Genomic DNA, 18,087 nt, shown 5'->3' with positions numbered 1-18,087 from the left:
AAAGTAAAGAGATGACCTGCACCAGATTGTAGCTTAGCAGCTAATTTCCATCTGCAGTCCCTGGGCAGGTTAGAAACATAAAAACATAAAATACAATAAAATAGAAGCAGTCACTCAGGCAAAGACCACACACACACACACACACACACACACACACACACACACACACACACACACACACACACACACAACACAAAAAGATTATCATATGCAAATGCTCAGCAAAAGTGATGCAATTGATTTCATGGCAGTCTTGGTAGCCTGAGACCAGCTTGACATGCAGTAGTGTAAATGAGACATTATCATGGCATTTACATAGGTCTTTGCAGCATCAACAGTTAGGGAATTGCGAATATGTCTCAAATTTGCTATGCTGTATTTCACAGTGTTGCCCAGTTTTTTAATGTGTTTCTTAAAAGTAAGTGTGGAGACTAAAGTCACTCCCAAATATTTAAACTCATCAACATTTTTTAACAGTTCTCCACTTACATATATGTTTGGTACAGACTTTAGTTTACATCTGTTTTTAAAAAACAAGGTGACAGTTTTATCAGTATTAAGTGGAAGACAAGAATTGGTCAACCAGTTGGTAACCTTAGTGAACAATACTGTATCATCAGCATACATCAATATTTCCACACCATCACATACTGATGGGAGGTCATTGATGTATGCGCTGAACAGAAGTGGCCCCAAAATGGAACCTTGCGGTACCCCCATAGAGCAAGCTCTGAGGGATGATGTTTCATCCTTTATCCTGACACACTGGGAACGATTTAAAAGGTAAGACTCAATCCAATACAATACACTTGGAGACAACTGAAAGTTAGCTAATTTGGAGAGGAGTACTGGGTGGTTTACAGTGTCAAATGCCTTTCGCGGATCTAAAAACACTGCACCCACTACTCCTCCCTTGTCCAGATTTGCCTTGATGTGCTCAATAAAAAAACAACATGCAGTGTCAGTAGAGTGGTTAGCTCTAAATCCAAACTGCATGGGGTGTAATAACATCAGCTAGAAGAATGAAATCAAGTGGTCTCACATAAGTGCTTGTCTTAGGTTTTTTATTTCCTAGTTGATCGCTTTGGGCTTGTCTCACTGACCTATTTCTCCGGAAACACTGCATGCTGGTCTACTGTCAGACTTTAACTGTGAGTTGATAATGCATTCAAATCAAAAGATTGAATTCAATTTTTGCATTGTTACAGAAGAGAAAGACACAGAAAAGGAGGCTTTAATAAATATTATTCACCATTGTTCTTTTTACTAATTTTACAATGTCATACAAATACAGTTCCAAACTGCGTTTTACCACACGACAAAGAAGCAGCATGTCATGCAAACACAAGAAAAAACGATCATATCTCCAATTAAAGCACATTATTTTCCCTGATGCAAAAATGATAAAGTAAAGAAAATATGTACAATGAGAATATGATGTGGTCAAGTTAACTGGATGGAAATATCTTAAAACATCAAAGTTCAACATTCAAATGAAGATATAATGACAAAAACGATATATGAAGGGAGGAGAAAACAAAAAAAAGCACTTTAACATTGAAAAGAAGAAAGAAGAGGGAAGTTAAGATAAACAACAGCATACAAATGGTAATGAGAGTAAAAGAGAACTGAGATGAAGGAAGGAGGCATGCTGTAAACATCAACGCCCCTTGTGTGCATGTTGCAGATGTTTGTTAGCTGAGTTTGAGACCAAGCTCGTTCTTCTGGATTTTTCCATCTCTGATGTCACAGTGACCCATCAGGGCATTCCTGAACTTGTCCAGTTCTGTTCCACTGATGCTGGGCTGCAGATAGGGAGAGATATTTGAAATTGGGTCAGAGGTAAAACACCTGTGTAATTCTTAGTGGATCAAAATGACCATGACTGTTTGTTTTAATGGTGTCTGTATAAATCCTCCATCTCTTTATCCATGAGCTACATGGTCACAGGGAGCATTTCTGACCTGTAACCACATCATTAATTCCTAAACCCAACAGAAAACTGAAGTCCATTAATGCTCAGTGAGATGGGGCTGCAATTGATGCGCATGCCAGCCTACCCCAAGTGGTTTCAATGTTAGTTTTGCAATAACCCTTGATAGTTTAGTAATGCAAGAAATAAAGTCTAATTTTAAAGGCTGAGCCTTTAGATTGTAGACCCCTAATGATTTGTGTAAACTGCATTTAGTCATGCTTCCTGAGCCACAGGAGCATTTAAAAACACCTCACAATCTTATGCAAACACTGGGAGAAAAAAAAAATAAAATTCAGACGACATCAAAAGTAGTTCCAAACAGTTTATTGAATGTCAGTGATGACTTCCTCACAAGATGCCAGGAACCTGAAAAGACACAATAACAGGTTCCAAGTGCATTTGCAGTCATTTTAGACTGAATACCTATTTGTCAACTTAAAGTTAAAGGGATGTCCCCATTAAAAGGTTACCCTAGGGTGCCAGAGGCTGGTCATTTGTCTCTGTTGGACCCCAGTTGTGGCCGCTTCCCTCCATACTTGTAGAGAGGAACCCATTTAGGTGGTTCAACTGTCACCCATTTGTTGGAGCCAAAACCACGATCCCTTGCATCTGTATTGGGTAGTGGTACGCTAGAGGCGTGAGCAACCAGGTGCTTCTGGTAGGGCTTGGCTGTGTCAGACACCCCAGTTGCACGACTAGGAGGGATACCAAAACGAAGCCTACTGTCACTCTGTGGTGAAAGAATCCTAACACTAGTTTTCCTCTTGGGTAGATTAGCCGAGTAGCCTGCCTGCTGTGGTGGTTTGGCTGGCACACTTGGCCTCTGCTGGGGTGGATTGGCTGGGATTCCCAACTGCTGCCTCCTTGTGTAGTAGCTAGAGGCAGGGCTAGAACTTGCTGGTGGGACAATACGTTTGTGCAAATCAGGGGACTGCGCATTAGAGCCAGCAGTTGCTGGCCACCTAATGTGGCCCAGGGAGTCGGGCTGCTTGGCCTTTGGCTTAGCTGCGGCATACATCTTAGTTAGACGGTCTAATACGGAAGCCCCACTTGACCCCTCTACGTTCTTTGGAGGAAGATTCCACATGCCGTCTTTGGTCTGGTACACATTAGCCGAGGACCTTGGCTGCTGGGGGGACGCTGCGCTAGAGTGCATCTCAATTTCCCCACTTGAAACAACACCAGAGCCATAGCTCTTGCTGGGCGACGCAGTATCCCCCACGCCACCTTGATGCCGGTATATTGCCTTCTCTGGCTGTTCAAGAGTTTGTCTGGGATTTGAAGGCAAAGGAGAAGTGGGCTTGTAACTAGGGACACTTCTTGGTTGACTGTAACCAGCTACTTGCCTACCATAATGACCACTTTGACCTTGGAGACCAACTGGAGCAGAATACTTTGAGTTGTCTAATAAGCCACTCTGAGAGAGCCTTGATGTGGCCTGAGATGCTCTTGGTTGGGTAAGGGTCTCATAGTTGGAAGCAGGTCTGTAGCCATGAGAAAGAGTCTCATCTTGTTTTGAGTAAAGTTTCCTGCCTCCAGATGCATTTGCTAGAAAGAGGAACATTTTAAGTGGTTAAACATAATTAGGGGCTGTACAGAAATGCTGTGAGTGGTAGTATTGCTCACCTATTGTCTTCTGCCCAAAGATTAGCGAGAGTAAAAGCACCCTGAAAACAACATTTGTGGAAAATCAAATTCTGTAATATACCAGTATATCAGGTAGAGAAAAGAAAAGCAGTCTTACCTCACACAAACTCCAGAATCCATTCTTCAGTACCAAATCAATCCAGGCAAAAGATAAATGCTGTTGATAGCCAAATGCTGAAGGGGAAAGAAAATAGCTCAGTTTCAGAGTTCTACAATCCCAGCGATTCCCTTTTAAGTGTTGGGACCTGAGGCAACTGATCAGTCTGACAGACAGAACGATAGTCAAACGTAATTAGGACCAGCTTTGAGAGATAATTACAGTCTGCTTTGGTAACCTGGGCAGGTGTTTGCACTTCAGCTAATTAACCAAACTTCACTTCAGCGTATAAACGCACTCAAAGGGTCATGTAATCAAAGTTCAAAACTGAGACTTGATTTTTCCACCTGTGTTATGTTGTTATGTTATGTTATATGTTGTTATCCCCCCACCACATCTTATTTCACTGGCACATGAAGTGGAAATAAAACAACTGAACTGAAAAATAGATTAAGTGTAAGTAGCATGTCTCCCAGAGAGAATCCGTTGTCTGTTCTTAAGAATCACCCAGAACCTTGCACAGCCTTCAAGGATTTGTCTACTTCATGAGCTGAAAGAAAATATCACTGCCTCTTCCAGCCATCACTCTCAAGTGGAATCTGCTAAACATTTACATGTTTGAAATTATTTGCTGATTGAGATTGAGATTATTCATGGAGTGTCTAATGATTCAGTTCTTAGCTGTAGTACTTATCTGATATAGTTTAGCATTGTGGTAGAAGTTGTGCAGAAGCACCACAATACTACATTGTTTCCCCTATAAATGAATTAAACTTCACCTTATCACATGACAATAACACATTGTGGGACCTAACCTCAGAGTCATAAAACACCCAGTTATTTCTGTAAATGTGACTTTCTCTGGAATTTTTTTTAGATTTTTATTTTTTACAAGAATAAATATAATTTGGCGTCTTAAAATTGGTTCTTCGAGTTTCTGATGGATTAGATACAATGAGGTATAAAGTTCCAAATCTGAGAAAAACCTTTTTTCTGTCCGTCTTTAAACAGATGTTTCTTCTTTAATTGGAAAGGGGGAAATTCAGCAGTGAGGAAACCTCTTGCAACTTTGTTTTTTCCCCAGTAAAGTCAAGGTCATCCTTTCAACACGAAAGCATCTGTGGAGTTAACGAATTTTGCCATTGTTTGTTGTCGAGTAAAAATTTGCTTTCAAAATTCATTTTCAGTTGAGAAGGAATGATGATGAAATGTTTACAGCTTAATGGGAAGTTTAGAAACACAGAAATCACATGTGAATGGAAAATCTATCCAACAATTCTCAGAAAAACTTTTAGAAGGAAAGTTAAACTAGAAGCTGTCATCATTTTCTTTGCTTCCTTGCTTCAACGTTCAGACATAAGATAACTGATCTGAAAGGTTAATCTGATCTGAGAATTAAAGCGTATGCCATGGTGTCAGTAATAAAAGACAACAAATGAGGCTACTAGTTGTGGCGGGCAATCCCTGTGTTACAGCATTCAAATTAAACTTTTTCTAAATGTCTCAACTGCTGATTGAGGTCATAGTGCAACAGTAAACCTGCTCAAATCTTCCTTTCCTGGCCATTAGCTCTCCTGGAAGTATACAGATGCATTTCAAAGCTGGCCGACAATCAGTCTCCTCAGGCTGGGCTGCCTTTAATTACATCTACAAAGCCTGTTTGTCATAGGTAACGTTACGCTTGTTTTCTTTATTTATAATACGCAAATGTTGCTAACTGTGTGTTTCAGGTGTTTTTTTTCTTGACTTTCCATCCAATGTCCTCCTCTTGAAAGGTTTTATCCCCTGTTTCCTTGGTGACAATATTTACAAGGGAAGAGGGCAAAGTTTAATTGGCTACTTCTCTAACAATTTTGAGGATAAAGCAGGAAAAATGCTGATGAAAGCAAATAAATACAGAGACTGGATTAAAAGGATTCAACCTGCAGTGGGTGACAGTTTGTGCAGGGAGTTAGCAGATTCCGTAAGAAAGATTATCCATGCACATAATAGAGATGTTTACACATGTCAGCAATAAACATCAGCTAGAAGAATGAAATCAAGTGGTCTCACATAAGTGCTTGTCTTAGGTTTTTTATTTCCTAGTTGATCGCTTTGGGCTTGTCTCACTGACCTATTTCTCTGGAAACACTGTATGCTGGTCTACTGTCAGACTTTAACTGCTATTTACTTTAACTGTGAGTTGATAATGCATTCAAATCAAAAGATTGAATTCAATTTTTGCATTGTTACAGAAGAGAAAGACACAGAAAAGGAGGCTTTAATAAATATTATTCACCATTGTTCTTTTTACTAATTTTACAATGTCATACAAATACAGTTCCAAACTGCGTTTTACCACACAACAAAGAAGCAGCATGTCATGCAATCACAAGAAAAAACGATCATATCTCCAATTAAAGCACATTATTTTCCCTGATGCAAAAATGATAAAGTAAAGAAAATATGTACAATGAGAATATGATGTGGTCAAGTTAACTGGATGGAAATATCTTAAAACATCAAAGTTCAACATTCAAATGAAGATATAATGACAAAAACGATATATGAAGGGAGGAGAAAACAAAAAAAAGCACTTTAACATTGAAAAGAAGAAAGAAGAGGGAAGTTAAGATAAACAACAGCATACAAATGGTAATGAGAGTAAAAGAGAACTGAGATGAAGGAAGGAGGCATGCTGTAAACATCAACGCCCCTTGTGTGCATGTTGCAGATGTTTGTTAGCTGAGTTTGAGACCAAGGCAGAGAGCCAGCTCGTTCTTCTGGATTTTTCCATCTCTGTTGATGTCACAGTGACCCATCAGGGCATTCCTGAACTTGTCCAGTTCTGTTCCACTGATGCTGGGCTGCAGATAGGGAGAGATATTTGAAATTGGGTCAGAGGTAAAACACCTGTGTAATTCTTAGTGGATCAAAATGACCATGACTGTTTGTTTTAATGGTGTCTGTATAAATCCTCCATCTCTTTATCCATGAGCTACATGGTCACAGGGAGCATACAGTGTGGGCACCTCACCAGTGCGTCACATATATAACACAGTGATACACAACCAAAAACACAGAAAACTTAAAAAAAACCAGCTTGTTCGTTGGCCCGCTTAAAAATCCTCAGTTCAGTCTGTAAAATCCACGAAAAAAGTAAAAAAACGTTCATCCGTATTCCCTCAATTCTGAATCGAAATATTCAAACATCAAACAAAATAACAACAGAATTTATGAATACAACATTTTCAGAAAACACACAAACACAACATATTACTGTAATGTAAAATAGAATTTTATCATACATTAGCGTTAAGCTCACACTTGTACACACAGTTCACATGGCTCTAAGTGCGGTAATGTATTGAGTGCAGAGATGAAGATGCATGTTTAACTGAAATCAACAGACAGTTTGAGTTTAGAGACGTTTAGCGGCTTGAGTTGAACAGCCTTTGGAAGAGCTCAGGCTGCTTAAAAGTGAGACGTTAAAGACATCTACTGGTTCATATCATTGCAGAACTAGTTAGCTACGGTCTGAAATGTAGTATCGTGTACAGTATCATGATCCATGATCACTGTGTAACTCTGAGATGTTTCAGTTTGCAACAATAGAAAAGTCTTACGAAAAACAAATATAGACCAGTTGTAGGAGTGTTGTAACTTTGTGAGGTGGTTTGAATAAAAACTAAAGATTTTCTATAAAGAACATCAGAATTCACATATCAGCAGGTCAAATATCTGATGTCTTGGTACAGTCATTTGGAAATGCAGAAACATCGGGATGGATTGAAATACTTTATTTTACCTTCACCAGCTCCATCATATCCTTGACAAATCCATCCACCTCAGGACCCTCCAGTTCACCTGTCTTACTCTAAACACACACAGTCACAAACACACACAGGTAAGGAATACATCTGTTGCAAAATAACTGTATTTAAATGCAAAAACGTTCTTCTTTACAAGGGTATACTAGCTGCATTCCTTTGTTTTTACCATAAATGATATGCTCATTTCCCTGATGATAACAACAGATGAAGATCTCAACATAAACATATTTCTGATGCTCCCAGTATGCAAAATGACAGTGCTTACATTTTGATGTGGTTTCATTGTCATTTGATCGAATACTTGCTGCAGCATTTCATTAGTTTTACAACCACAAAATAAATAATCTCCCTTAAAAATGTCCCTTGAAACCCCACCCTCCTCTATGGACTTACATTCTAAAAAAAACAAAAACAGTCATGCTCACTGACTCCTTTCAGCGAAGAGATAAAACCCAATAATAAGGGAGCTGAATAGAGCAGAAATCTGAACTTACAACATCATAGTGAGCGAATATCTTCTCAAAGTCCCTCTTCCTGTCCTCCTGACTGCAAGCCTAGGAGCAGAACAGCACAAGAACATTTATCTGAAAATAAGCTTGAATGGGAAAGCATGGAATCTGCAAATGTACATGAAAGGGCACCATAAATATAACATAAACAAAATTAAAAAGAAAAGAAAGAAACAAAATACAGGTATTCAAACTTACGTCCATCTTAAATTTCAGAAGGAAGTTTTCTTTTAGGGCCAGAATCCTGGAGAAAAGAAACAACAAATGATGGAAAACAAAGATCAACACTCAATTTATTGTTATGTATATCACAATTTTGTCAATTGTTCATTGTTGCTTGTAACTAGCTTATAATTGCTCCTAAATATTGCTTATAATTTCTAGTGTAATGAATCTATGAATAAGTTTGAACAATATATGGTAAGTTAATATTTTTGGTTATGGGTAAAAAAGCAATATCCAACAAGCAATTGGTGATGGAATAAAACTACGAATGACTGAAAACAAACAGAGCAACTAGAAATGATCTAAATGGGTATCAACACTGATATAAGAACTTCCCACATTATCCCATTTCTAAGCTGATAAATGTGCTTTATAAACTGATTTCTCTTTTTCCCTTTCACCAGAGATGTGATCAGAGAAGGAGACACAAGAACAGAGGAGCCGAAGTAACAAGCAGTTAACAAAATTAGCACATTGTTGCGTCAGAGTCACTCTCTTTTGCACAGCTGCATTATGTAGGCTGCTGTTTTATTGTTTTTAACCATATCTGTCAGATGGGCATTAAATGTGTGTGTGTCTGTTTATACATTTAATCAAAATTCAATTTAAACTGTGAGACTAACGTATCATGCCCCCTTGAGATATAAGGGATACCAAAAAAAAAAACCTTTGGATAAATTCTTGCATCATTGCTCACTGCTCTTGTGACGAGCTTCCTCTTTCCTCGGTCATGTGGGTGCATTTTGGGAATTGAGATACCCTTCAAAATATTTTGCTGGGATTGATTATCCTCTCTTCTCTGTCCTTTTATCACAGGCAAGAGGACAGAGAGGAGTGGAGACAAGGAGGCACAAATTAGACAAATGATATAAGCCACTGGCTCGTGCCTCTCTACTTGGTCACATGACACAGAGTGACAGTACCTGGCCAGGTCGTTTAAATCCAGTCTGCCGTCTCTGTTTTTGTCAAACATCTTCATCTACAGTGAGACAAAAGAATGAGAGAAGTCAGTAATCAGTGACAGCCATCTGTGAGCAGCTCAGTCCCAGCGGCACAACTGCATGTTACCATGGTGTCGGTGTACTCCTCCAGTTTTTCAGGGGTGATGGACTTCCTGTGCTGGAGGAACAGGTCCTGAAGGAACCCCTGGTGAGACACACAACCGAGATGCCTGAGAACTGCTGGATGAACTGAACGTTGGTTTTAGCAATAAATCAGCATATTCATTTTTTTTGCATGACCTCATGTTACAACTAAAACCCACTTTAACTAGTTACTTTTTCTCATATCATCTATCATCTGATATCAAACATTCCTGTCACTCAAATAGGAGGAATTGACTTTTTGGTTCTGTCATTAAGACATTTGCATATCTAATCAAACTATAAGCATATCTAAAATGTTACACTGTAAAACAAAAAACAAAACAATCTGACCCAGATTGTCAACAAGCAGTTAAATATAATACTGTCTGGCCTGAGGCGTAATAGCATTTTTTGGGAAGAGAGATGCAAAACATAAAGAATTGATTCAATTTCTTTCTTTGGCCTTCTGTCATAGAAAACCAAGCTGTGCAGTAACCTTGAGCTCATTGGCTGAGATGTAGCCGCTGCTGTCTGCATCGTAGTTTCTCCAGATCTACAAAAACAGAAAGAAAAATTAATATCATTAAGTCTTTAATTTTTCTCCTTAAGCTGGAACTAAAGTCATTACAAGTGGTGTCACACTAGAACAATATTCATATTCGGTTTAACTTTCTGCAACAGGAAATCTTTTAGATCATTTTTATTGTGTGCAAACAGAAATTTCAGCCTGAACAAAGTCAGCAGGACAACAAAATAAAGCATCTGGAGACAGTCAGCCTGCTAAGAATCTTTGAAATGTGCATCTGATTTATTAGTTTTTCCAGATGAAAAACAAACTATTCATGGATGTTGGAGTCTTTCATTTTCTACACTTGATGATCCACTCCTTTATTCACTTCTCTGTTAGTTGTTGACGTTTGACCCTCACCCTCATGAACTCCACGCTGTTGTCCAGCGGCGTTTCGCGGCGGAACAAAAGCAGGAAGTTCTCCTCCTCAGGAAGCATCACGGTGGCCAACTGGAACATGACAGTGAACCGTTTTTGTGTTTTCTATAAGAAAATTCTCCTCACTCATTTCAGATAAGCTGTTTATGTAGCAAAGTTATACAGTATTTGCCTTTATTTAACCCTAAGTGCTCAGCACAAATGTTACTCTGAACCCGTTACTGTTCAGAGGATGAAGTCGTACCTCTTGGATCTGGAGACGTCCGTCGGGTGCAGTGCCACAATCAGACACAAACCTTTCTCTCAGTCCTCTGATTTTGTCCTCAGTTATCTCCTGCTTCTGAAAACAGTTGTCGTATTTTATGTTAGGCGTATCCGCTCCAACTAATTAATATATATATATATATACATACATACATAATAAAGTGCAACTTAAACTAGAAAAAAGAAATTTAAAAAAAAAGATTGACTATTTACGGTTGCTTTTGCTTTCTGAATCAGTGAATAAAAAAAAATAACGTTAAAAAATACATGAATATACAATGTACCTCCTAGTTATTATTATGGACCTGTCAGTGTCACAAACACTAATATTTAATTGTTCTTCATGAAGAACATTTCGGACTGTGGTATAAAAATGAAAAAAATAGATGAATAAATCTAACCTTGGCACAGAGAGGAAACCATTGGCTGAACTGAACTGGTGTCATTGTTCTACGCTACCATATTGTCTTAGAAGAATCCTACAACCATGAGTTATGATGAGAAGCTCTAGTGAGCTCAGAATTTTCAACATTAAAACAGATGATGAGACACTAATATCAAACTTTGCCCTCAGATCAAAGTCTTTACCTTCATCCCAAGTTTTTGCAACATGTGCTTAAAAAAGGCATCCAGTTCCTTTCCTTCGATGTAGCCGTTATCTATAACACACAAAATATAATGGAGAGTAGAGTAAACAATCCATGTGTGTGGTGGATTCACCAGTTGTCAACATTAATACTTATTAAAATTAAGTGGGGACAGAATTCTAAGAAATAAATGTAAACCTTTATCATTCTCCATGAGCTGTGGTGTTATTTCAGAGAAAAAAGTCTTTGTGTTTGGCTCTAAAACCACAATTAATTAAAAAATTGACATCAAATGTAAACTTTACTTGATAAAATCTCTTTAGAAGCACCACTTTGTCAGCTTCTGAATAATCTCATTCTATAGGAGATTATGTAATCTGAAAGAATGCTCATTTCTGCTTTGATCACACTGATTTAAGGTGGTGGTGGGGTGAGTGAGATGCTGTTGAAAGCCACATCCACCCATCTCATTTAAGAGTGATTATGTGGATTTGCTTAAACACACAATAAAGTTGCTTCGCTAAGACCGAGATTTATTTAAAAACATTTAAAAAACATAGACATTCATAATCACAGACACAAAACATAAAACTGAATAAACAGATAAAAGAATAACACGAGGATAACGCTCATAAATCTCTATCATCACAAACATAAAGAGAACAGATGTGAGGTAGACTGCCCCCCCATGATTAACAGCTGTGCATCTTGATGCGAAGAACTGCTTTTTCTTACTTTCAGATGGAATATCTATTAATTATAAAGGCTTATTTAGGCTTATTTTTTTTAAAAGTTGGAGTTCAGCAGATGTTTCATTTTGGAGATACAAGTTTGTTATTAATAATTTGTTAAATATATAAAATCATCTTGAAACAAATCAAGTGGCTAAAATTAAAAGGGGTTAAAAAAATAACTAAATGTACTTCTTGAAGTTGCCATTTCACCTAAAATATTTGTTTTGTTGAAGCTTTTATATTTGCGAGACAGTTTAAAATCACAGTAAATCTCGTTTTTTTAGGTTATATGCTGACTGTGCAGAAATAATCTACTAATACTGATATAAGAGCCATTACAAAGAATAAAAACTAGCATTTGTACCATCTTTGTCCAAATGTTGCCAGATCTGTAAAAAACCTGCAGCGTCCAGTCTTTCCAATGCGGCGTCCATGGTGCTGGAGACCAGTCCAAAGGTCGAGCTGGGGACGTCAAAACAAACGAATAACAGTAGAGGACAAAAGGTTTCTTTCAGAGCTGTACAGTGAATTCTCTCAGCAGATGAACTGTAATCCACCAAAGTAAAATCTGCTCTGATTCTGATTCTCCCTCCTGAAATCAGCAAAATGAGACTGAAACTAGATTCAGCCTCTTGTATCTGATGGGAGGGGCAGAAAGAACACAATGAAGAGGGGTGAGGAGAGATAGTGTTTGTATGACCATTAACTCACTTTATTGGCCTAAACATACAGATACAGAATTATTTGTCAGCTTGATGTCACATTTTCAGGCTTATGGGTTTCACTGACATGAAAAATCAAAAATTTTTTTGAAGTGAATTAAAAAAAGCTCCCAATAAAGTTAAAAACCATCACCAATTATCTTATATGAAACCGATTCATCAGCATGCTACACTCAATAAATCACATCTTCTACTCAGAACACAATATAAACCCCCGTAGTTTATGGATTACACTGACAAAATCCCCCATTTAAAATTATAAACAGAGCCTTTACCACATGTTAGTACATATTTACACTGATATATCATACATTTGTAAGTGCAGCAGTACATGATTGACAGATATTAGAATACAACAATACATGCTAAGGTGAGGATACAGCAGTAGTGTTAAAGCTGATTTGGATGTTAATTATGAGACCATAAACATTTATATATATAACTAACACAGGATATTTGTGAATTTGTTTGGGTGAGAAAAGTAAATGTATTGTCCAAAATGACTTTTGTTTTTAACTCATTTTTAATGCTTAAATAAAGAACTTAGGTGTTCAGTACAAGGGAAAGACTCTTAGGAAACGCTGTTCCTTAGGAAAAGGCTCTTTTTGGTTTCCGGTCTCTGTGGCCTGTACAGGTCACCAAAACTATTGACAGAAGAACCTGTAATATCTAAAAACATTGTGCATTGACCCAGCATCTGTTAAATCTGGACTGAAGGGCATGTTTTTAATAAAATGAGGCGTTAATTACCTCTCCAGAGATTAAAAGGCACAAGTTAGGATGTATTTGATCGTTTCAGCTTTATAGTCATCATTGGACTTCAGTGTTTGTTGAAGGCGTTATTCACAGGAAAGCAGCATAAACCCATCAAAAGCAGTTTTCTTCGCTGCTCAGGATGTGCACTGAAGAAAAATCTCCATCTTTTCTAACCATATTTATATTTTCATCATCTAACCTATTGCTCTTACAGCTCATTTCTTGAAATAGGTGAAAAAGTTCTGCCAATGGAAACAACTTTACACAAACATCTCCAAAATGATTAACAATCCAGAAGGAAATTAAGTTATTAATTTTTTCAACAGTGTAGATTTCTGCAGTGCATTGAGGACTTGGTCCCTGGAGACTGAACAAAGAGTCGGTGCCTTGCTCTAAGGCCGCCACACAGAGGTGATCTGAAATAAATCAATGGACATAAACCCTGGAAAACCCCGGCTACATGACCAATGCCAGTGACTGTTGAACGCAACACCATGCATCACTGCTGCCTTAAAATCAAACACAACTTTGGGCAGGTTCCAACCAACCAGTTTAGCATTGTTAGCTATCATTTTGATATATCAAAAATAAAAAGGATTTATACTTTGGCTGTGTGAACTAACATGTGAGCTCCGGTTTTGGACACTTGTTGCTCATCTCCCGATGATCAGAACATCTCTGAGTAATTTCTAGATGTCCTGCTGGTGTGTGTCACTGAAGTACCAACTACAGTTTACCTGCACAACAGATAGAAAAAAGACAGCTTTGATGGTTTTAAGAAAAAGAGTCGGACTCATTCTCCTCAGTGCTTCTGACTAAAGTGAGCTTTTTATAGCTGGACATGTTTATATAACAATGGCAGATCGTCTTTGCACCAGATAAAACCCATCTGGTCTGCTCTTTATGGTCCTATTAGAGCTGTGGACAGAGGCAGTAATGGAGCTCATTTGGCCAGACTCATCCAAGATCAGGTAACTGCACTGATAAGAGCATGACATGTAAAGAGAATGAAATGATTGCGGCTACGTCCGCTTTGCTTGTGTGTATGTCATTGACTCCTGAAGGTTTATGGATTCCAGAAGCTACAGTCGAGCAGGATTTAAGGGACAATAACATCTTGCTGGAATCACATTGAAGGAGTGTCGTCACCAGACTCGTCCTCTGATTTGTTGTTAGACTTGACAGTCAAAGTTGGAAACTCTCCTTCGGCTGGACTGAGATCTGTGTCTGCCTGAGATGGAGGCCTCACTGGAACGACAGGAAGGAAAGGAAGAATGAGGCACAAAAAAACTAAAAAATATATAAATAAGTAAAGACAAGGCATTTGTTTGCCTTTAAGATTTTAAAAGTACTATGAAATCAGAAAATTGTCGAAGAAGCTAAAGTTTAAAAAGCTGAAAGCTGAAAAATGCAAATCAGGAAAATTAAATTAAGCGCCTTAATTCTAGTAGATTTAAAGTCACATTTGAAAGAAAAAAAAAGCTAGACTTTCTTACAAAATTGATGCCTGCAGTGACTTTTAACCTATAAAATTGCAGTTGGAGTCTTTATACTGTAAGTGCTGTTTATAGAAAGGGGAGAAAATAGTGACACATTCCAGGCAGGGCAATATGGCTGCAACTAGCCATTGAAGAAATAAATATATAAATAAACAGAGAGAACTCCATACAAGAAACATTTTGTCTAACTTCTGTTTAATGTTACAAACAGGCAGCGATTTGACACTAAAATCCCTGATACTTATAAGTCACTACTTATGCATCAGTTTTTCAGAAATATAACTGGACAGAAAGGTTTATAAATACCAGACATTCCTTGAACATTATTTCTTGCTGCGAAGGAGGTATTTCCGCAGTCTCCCAAAAACATCTGCATTCTTCATAAGAACTGTTCTAAATGTCATTACCCAGGTTAAAATTATTGCTTATTCTTAACAAATATGGATACCTTAAATATATAAAAAAAAAAAAAACCTCTGCGTTTTTCAAATCTTATCAGAAAAAAGATGCTCTCCTACTTGGGATGCGAAGCAGACATTGAAGCTAGCTCATCCTCACTCAGCGAGGAATGTAAGAATGTTATGAAGTGGTTTAGCAATAAGCCGTGCCATATGCATTTAAATAACTATTGAAATATTGAAAAGGTGTTCTGTGAGGGGCCGCACCATAGGCAGGAAGGGACTTGGTACGCTCACGGTCCTCACTGGCAGGCGGAGGGCTGGATGAGCCCTTCAGAGATGAACACTGTCTGCTGGGCTGGACTGTGATGCTGGGCTCGGTACCTGCGACCGGCAGGTCAAATGCGTCACCATCTACCGTAAACTCAGCTGGAGCAGAAGAAGGAGAAATGTCAGAAACATTCCCGCCAACACAAGCACCTATATCAAACTCAAGTTCTCCTCTCCGTCTTATTACTTTGTTACACAATGTGGACCTTTAGATAATGAGATAAAAACTAATAAAACAGTGGTCAGAAAACCAGCTCCCTTTCTGAAAATTGAAAAAAAAAAACTGAATAGATAAGTTTCCTGGAGCTTTAATCCTTAGTTAATCAAATGCTAACCATATTCTTCTTGTTTTGACAAAAAAAAAACTATTAAACATATACCAAATAATCAAAGTCCAAAGAATTTGGTTACATTTCTTCCTATGAGATAACTTTGAAATAAACATTTTTTACCTTCCCTTAACATTATGCTGAGAGATGTTTATCAAACACCTTTGAACACTGAAACTCAGTCCACAACAGATTGCCTGTGTGAAATGTGCAATAAATCCCCTTAAAATAAGTCAATTCTCCTTTCCTCTTGTCTCTTTGATTTTAAAATCACATCTTTTTGCACAACAATTTAAAAAGTCAACTCGCCTTTCTGATTATAGAGAAGAAAGCCTGAGGAGTTCCTGCTTGTGTTAATTACACAAGGAGGACATCAAACTACAAAGTCACGCACACACGCATTTGGAAAAATAAAGTGTGGGGGATTGAATGCATCTGCTCCCCGCGTCATGGATCTTTGCTTCAGATGTTCTGTGTGTGGCGTGTGGAGGCGTGAAGCGTGGCCTTGAAAGCCTTCATTTAACATCTGATCACCTGTTAAATTGAGTGCCATGTTTTTAGCAATCCTCCAGATAACACAGAGGGTTACATCTCAAGAAAAGTGTGGTTTCCATCCTTTCAGTAATGCGGATTATTTTAAGGTGCAGTTTTTCTTTTTGCGCTGTAGTGCGTTGGGGTGATTCGTTTGCAGCAAAATCATGTTTTATTTCCTTGTCTCATCCTTTAAGCAGCTGTCGTAAAGTTATTTTAATTAGTTACTTCTAGCATTAGACTGTCACATATGCTGCTACAGTCCTGTTATTGATGGTCAAATAGAGATAATAACCATCCAGTGGAGACAGGGGTCCAGCATGGCTGCTGCATGTGCTCTCTCTGTCTTGCTCTGATGGTGCCCTCTTCAGGCGGGGATCAGGAAGTGGTGCTTTTGAAGACAGGCATCCTGGTGGAGCCTCAACAGATTCATCTGAGACAAAAATTTAGACAAACAGATTCAACCACAAGTTGGTTCTCAAATCCACATAAATGAGCACTGAATATGTTTGTTTGGGTGTTGACAGCTTCTTCTCTGTGTTTGATATTTCACAATTTATAGCATTGATCTGATAATTACTTGTGATGTTTGTTCTATGAAACTTCGATGAAACTAGATCCTTATTTCTCTCAGTCCTATCTTACCAAAGATGCAGGTACTGCTGAGAGTAGTTGGGCTTAGGGGCCCAGACGTGCGGGACGCCAGTGGAACCTTAGCAGCCTGGGGTGGGGGAGGTTTTTGGCTGATACTTGATGGTTTGAACCTGGGAATCAGTTCTGGTTTGGAGTCTTCAGTGTCTGCTGGGAAAACAGCATGGACATTTGACTGCACTGCAGAGAGAAAATTCAAAATACACGTATCAATTTGGAAATTTTTACCAACAAATCTCCAACCAAAAACAAAATAAACAAAAACCCAACAAAACCAGGTAGAGGACAACAAAACCGGAATGGCAAGAGAAATGAATAAAACACAACAATGAAACCAAAAACATTTCAGAAAATGTGGCAATGACGTATATAATTTTATAAAAACAAACACACATTAAAAAAAGGGGGTGGTGAAATAATCAAATCTTAGATGCATGCAGATGCAGAAATTCTGAATGATTCACAAATGTCAAAAATACATTTAGTATGCATGAATTGATAAAGTAATGTTGATGCTGCTACAGGGTTCTGTGGTGGAATATATGTTGGAAAACGTAAACTTCTGGTTAAAAGTCGCGCTTTTAAAAACATGACTGTATTTTTTGGTTGTATTCCCTTCTTATGTCAAATCTCTTGACTTTTCCACCCCAGGGCCACTGTAAAAATGAACCAAAAACATTTCTATATATATATATATATATATATATATATATATATATATATGTGATAAAACTGCATCATTTAAGCTGCTTTTCACACACAGAAAATCTAACATTTGCCCACAGTTAACACTATGTTAGACATACTCTGTACCTTTGGCAGCATCCACCTTGTCCAGTCCAGATGATGGCTCAGCCTGAAAGACAAGTCAGAGAGCTTGTATTCGAACATAGGTCACTGAATGAACTGAACCCTTTATCAGGACAAACTGAGCATTTGAGCAGCTCTGCAATGACCCATTAAGTCATGATGGGTACAAACATAGCTAAG

The 18,087-nt window shown here is 38.1% G+C and overlaps 2 protein-coding genes across 5 annotated transcripts in view; both read right to left on the bottom strand.

Moving 5' to 3' along the window:
• Window positions 1–6,002: 6,002 nt before the first annotated feature.
• Window positions 6,003–12,413, bottom strand: LOC142367801 (secretagogin-like). Of its 2 annotated transcripts, XM_075449825.1 has the most exons (11): window positions 12,246–12,413; window positions 11,149–11,219; window positions 10,541–10,636; window positions 10,279–10,368; window positions 9,847–9,903; window positions 9,334–9,411; window positions 9,189–9,244; window positions 8,239–8,284; window positions 8,026–8,085; window positions 7,507–7,575; window positions 6,003–6,565 (listed from the first exon to the last, which is right to left on the bottom strand). In XM_075449825.1, exons 1-11 carry the CDS (start codon window positions 12,313–12,315, stop codon window positions 6,440–6,442), a joined length of 819 nt encoding a protein of 272 aa, XP_075305940.1. In that variant the 5' UTR covers window positions 12,316–12,413; the 3' UTR covers window positions 6,003–6,439. The 2 variants fall into 2 exon arrangements, with proteins under 2 accessions (XP_075305940.1, XP_075305939.1); XM_075449824.1 differs by lacking the exons at window positions 6,003–6,565; window positions 7,507–7,575; window positions 8,026–8,085; window positions 8,239–8,284 and having other exon boundaries at window positions 8,698–9,244.
• Window positions 12,414–12,569: 156 nt separating this feature from the next.
• Window positions 12,570–18,087, bottom strand: part of carmil1 (capping protein regulator and myosin 1 linker 1) — a 40,612-nt gene continuing 35,094 nt past the window's right edge. The window contains exons 34-38 of one of the 3 annotated variants that reach the window (XM_075449820.1): window positions 17,911–17,953; window positions 17,092–17,277; window positions 16,742–16,879; window positions 15,524–15,685; window positions 12,570–14,607 (exon numbers count right to left, since the gene is read on the bottom strand). In XM_075449820.1, the coding sequence (XP_075305935.1) occupies window positions 14,486–14,607; window positions 15,524–15,685; window positions 16,742–16,879; window positions 17,092–17,277; window positions 17,911–17,953 (651 nt within the window). In that variant the 3' untranslated portion in view covers window positions 12,570–14,485. The remainder of the gene's footprint in view (window positions 14,608–15,523; window positions 15,686–16,741; window positions 16,880–17,091; window positions 17,278–17,910; window positions 17,954–18,087) is intronic. The other 2 variants (XM_075449821.1, XM_075449822.1) reach the window with 2 other exon arrangements.

Source organism: Odontesthes bonariensis, chromosome 18 (genome assembly GCF_027942865.1).
Source record: "Odontesthes bonariensis isolate fOdoBon6 chromosome 18, fOdoBon6.hap1, whole genome shotgun sequence".
Lineage (NCBI taxonomy): Eukaryota > Metazoa > Chordata > Actinopteri > Atheriniformes > Atherinopsidae > Odontesthes > Odontesthes bonariensis.
Note: the sequence above shows the minus strand (reverse complement) of the source record. Positions and strands in the feature narration are given on the sequence as shown.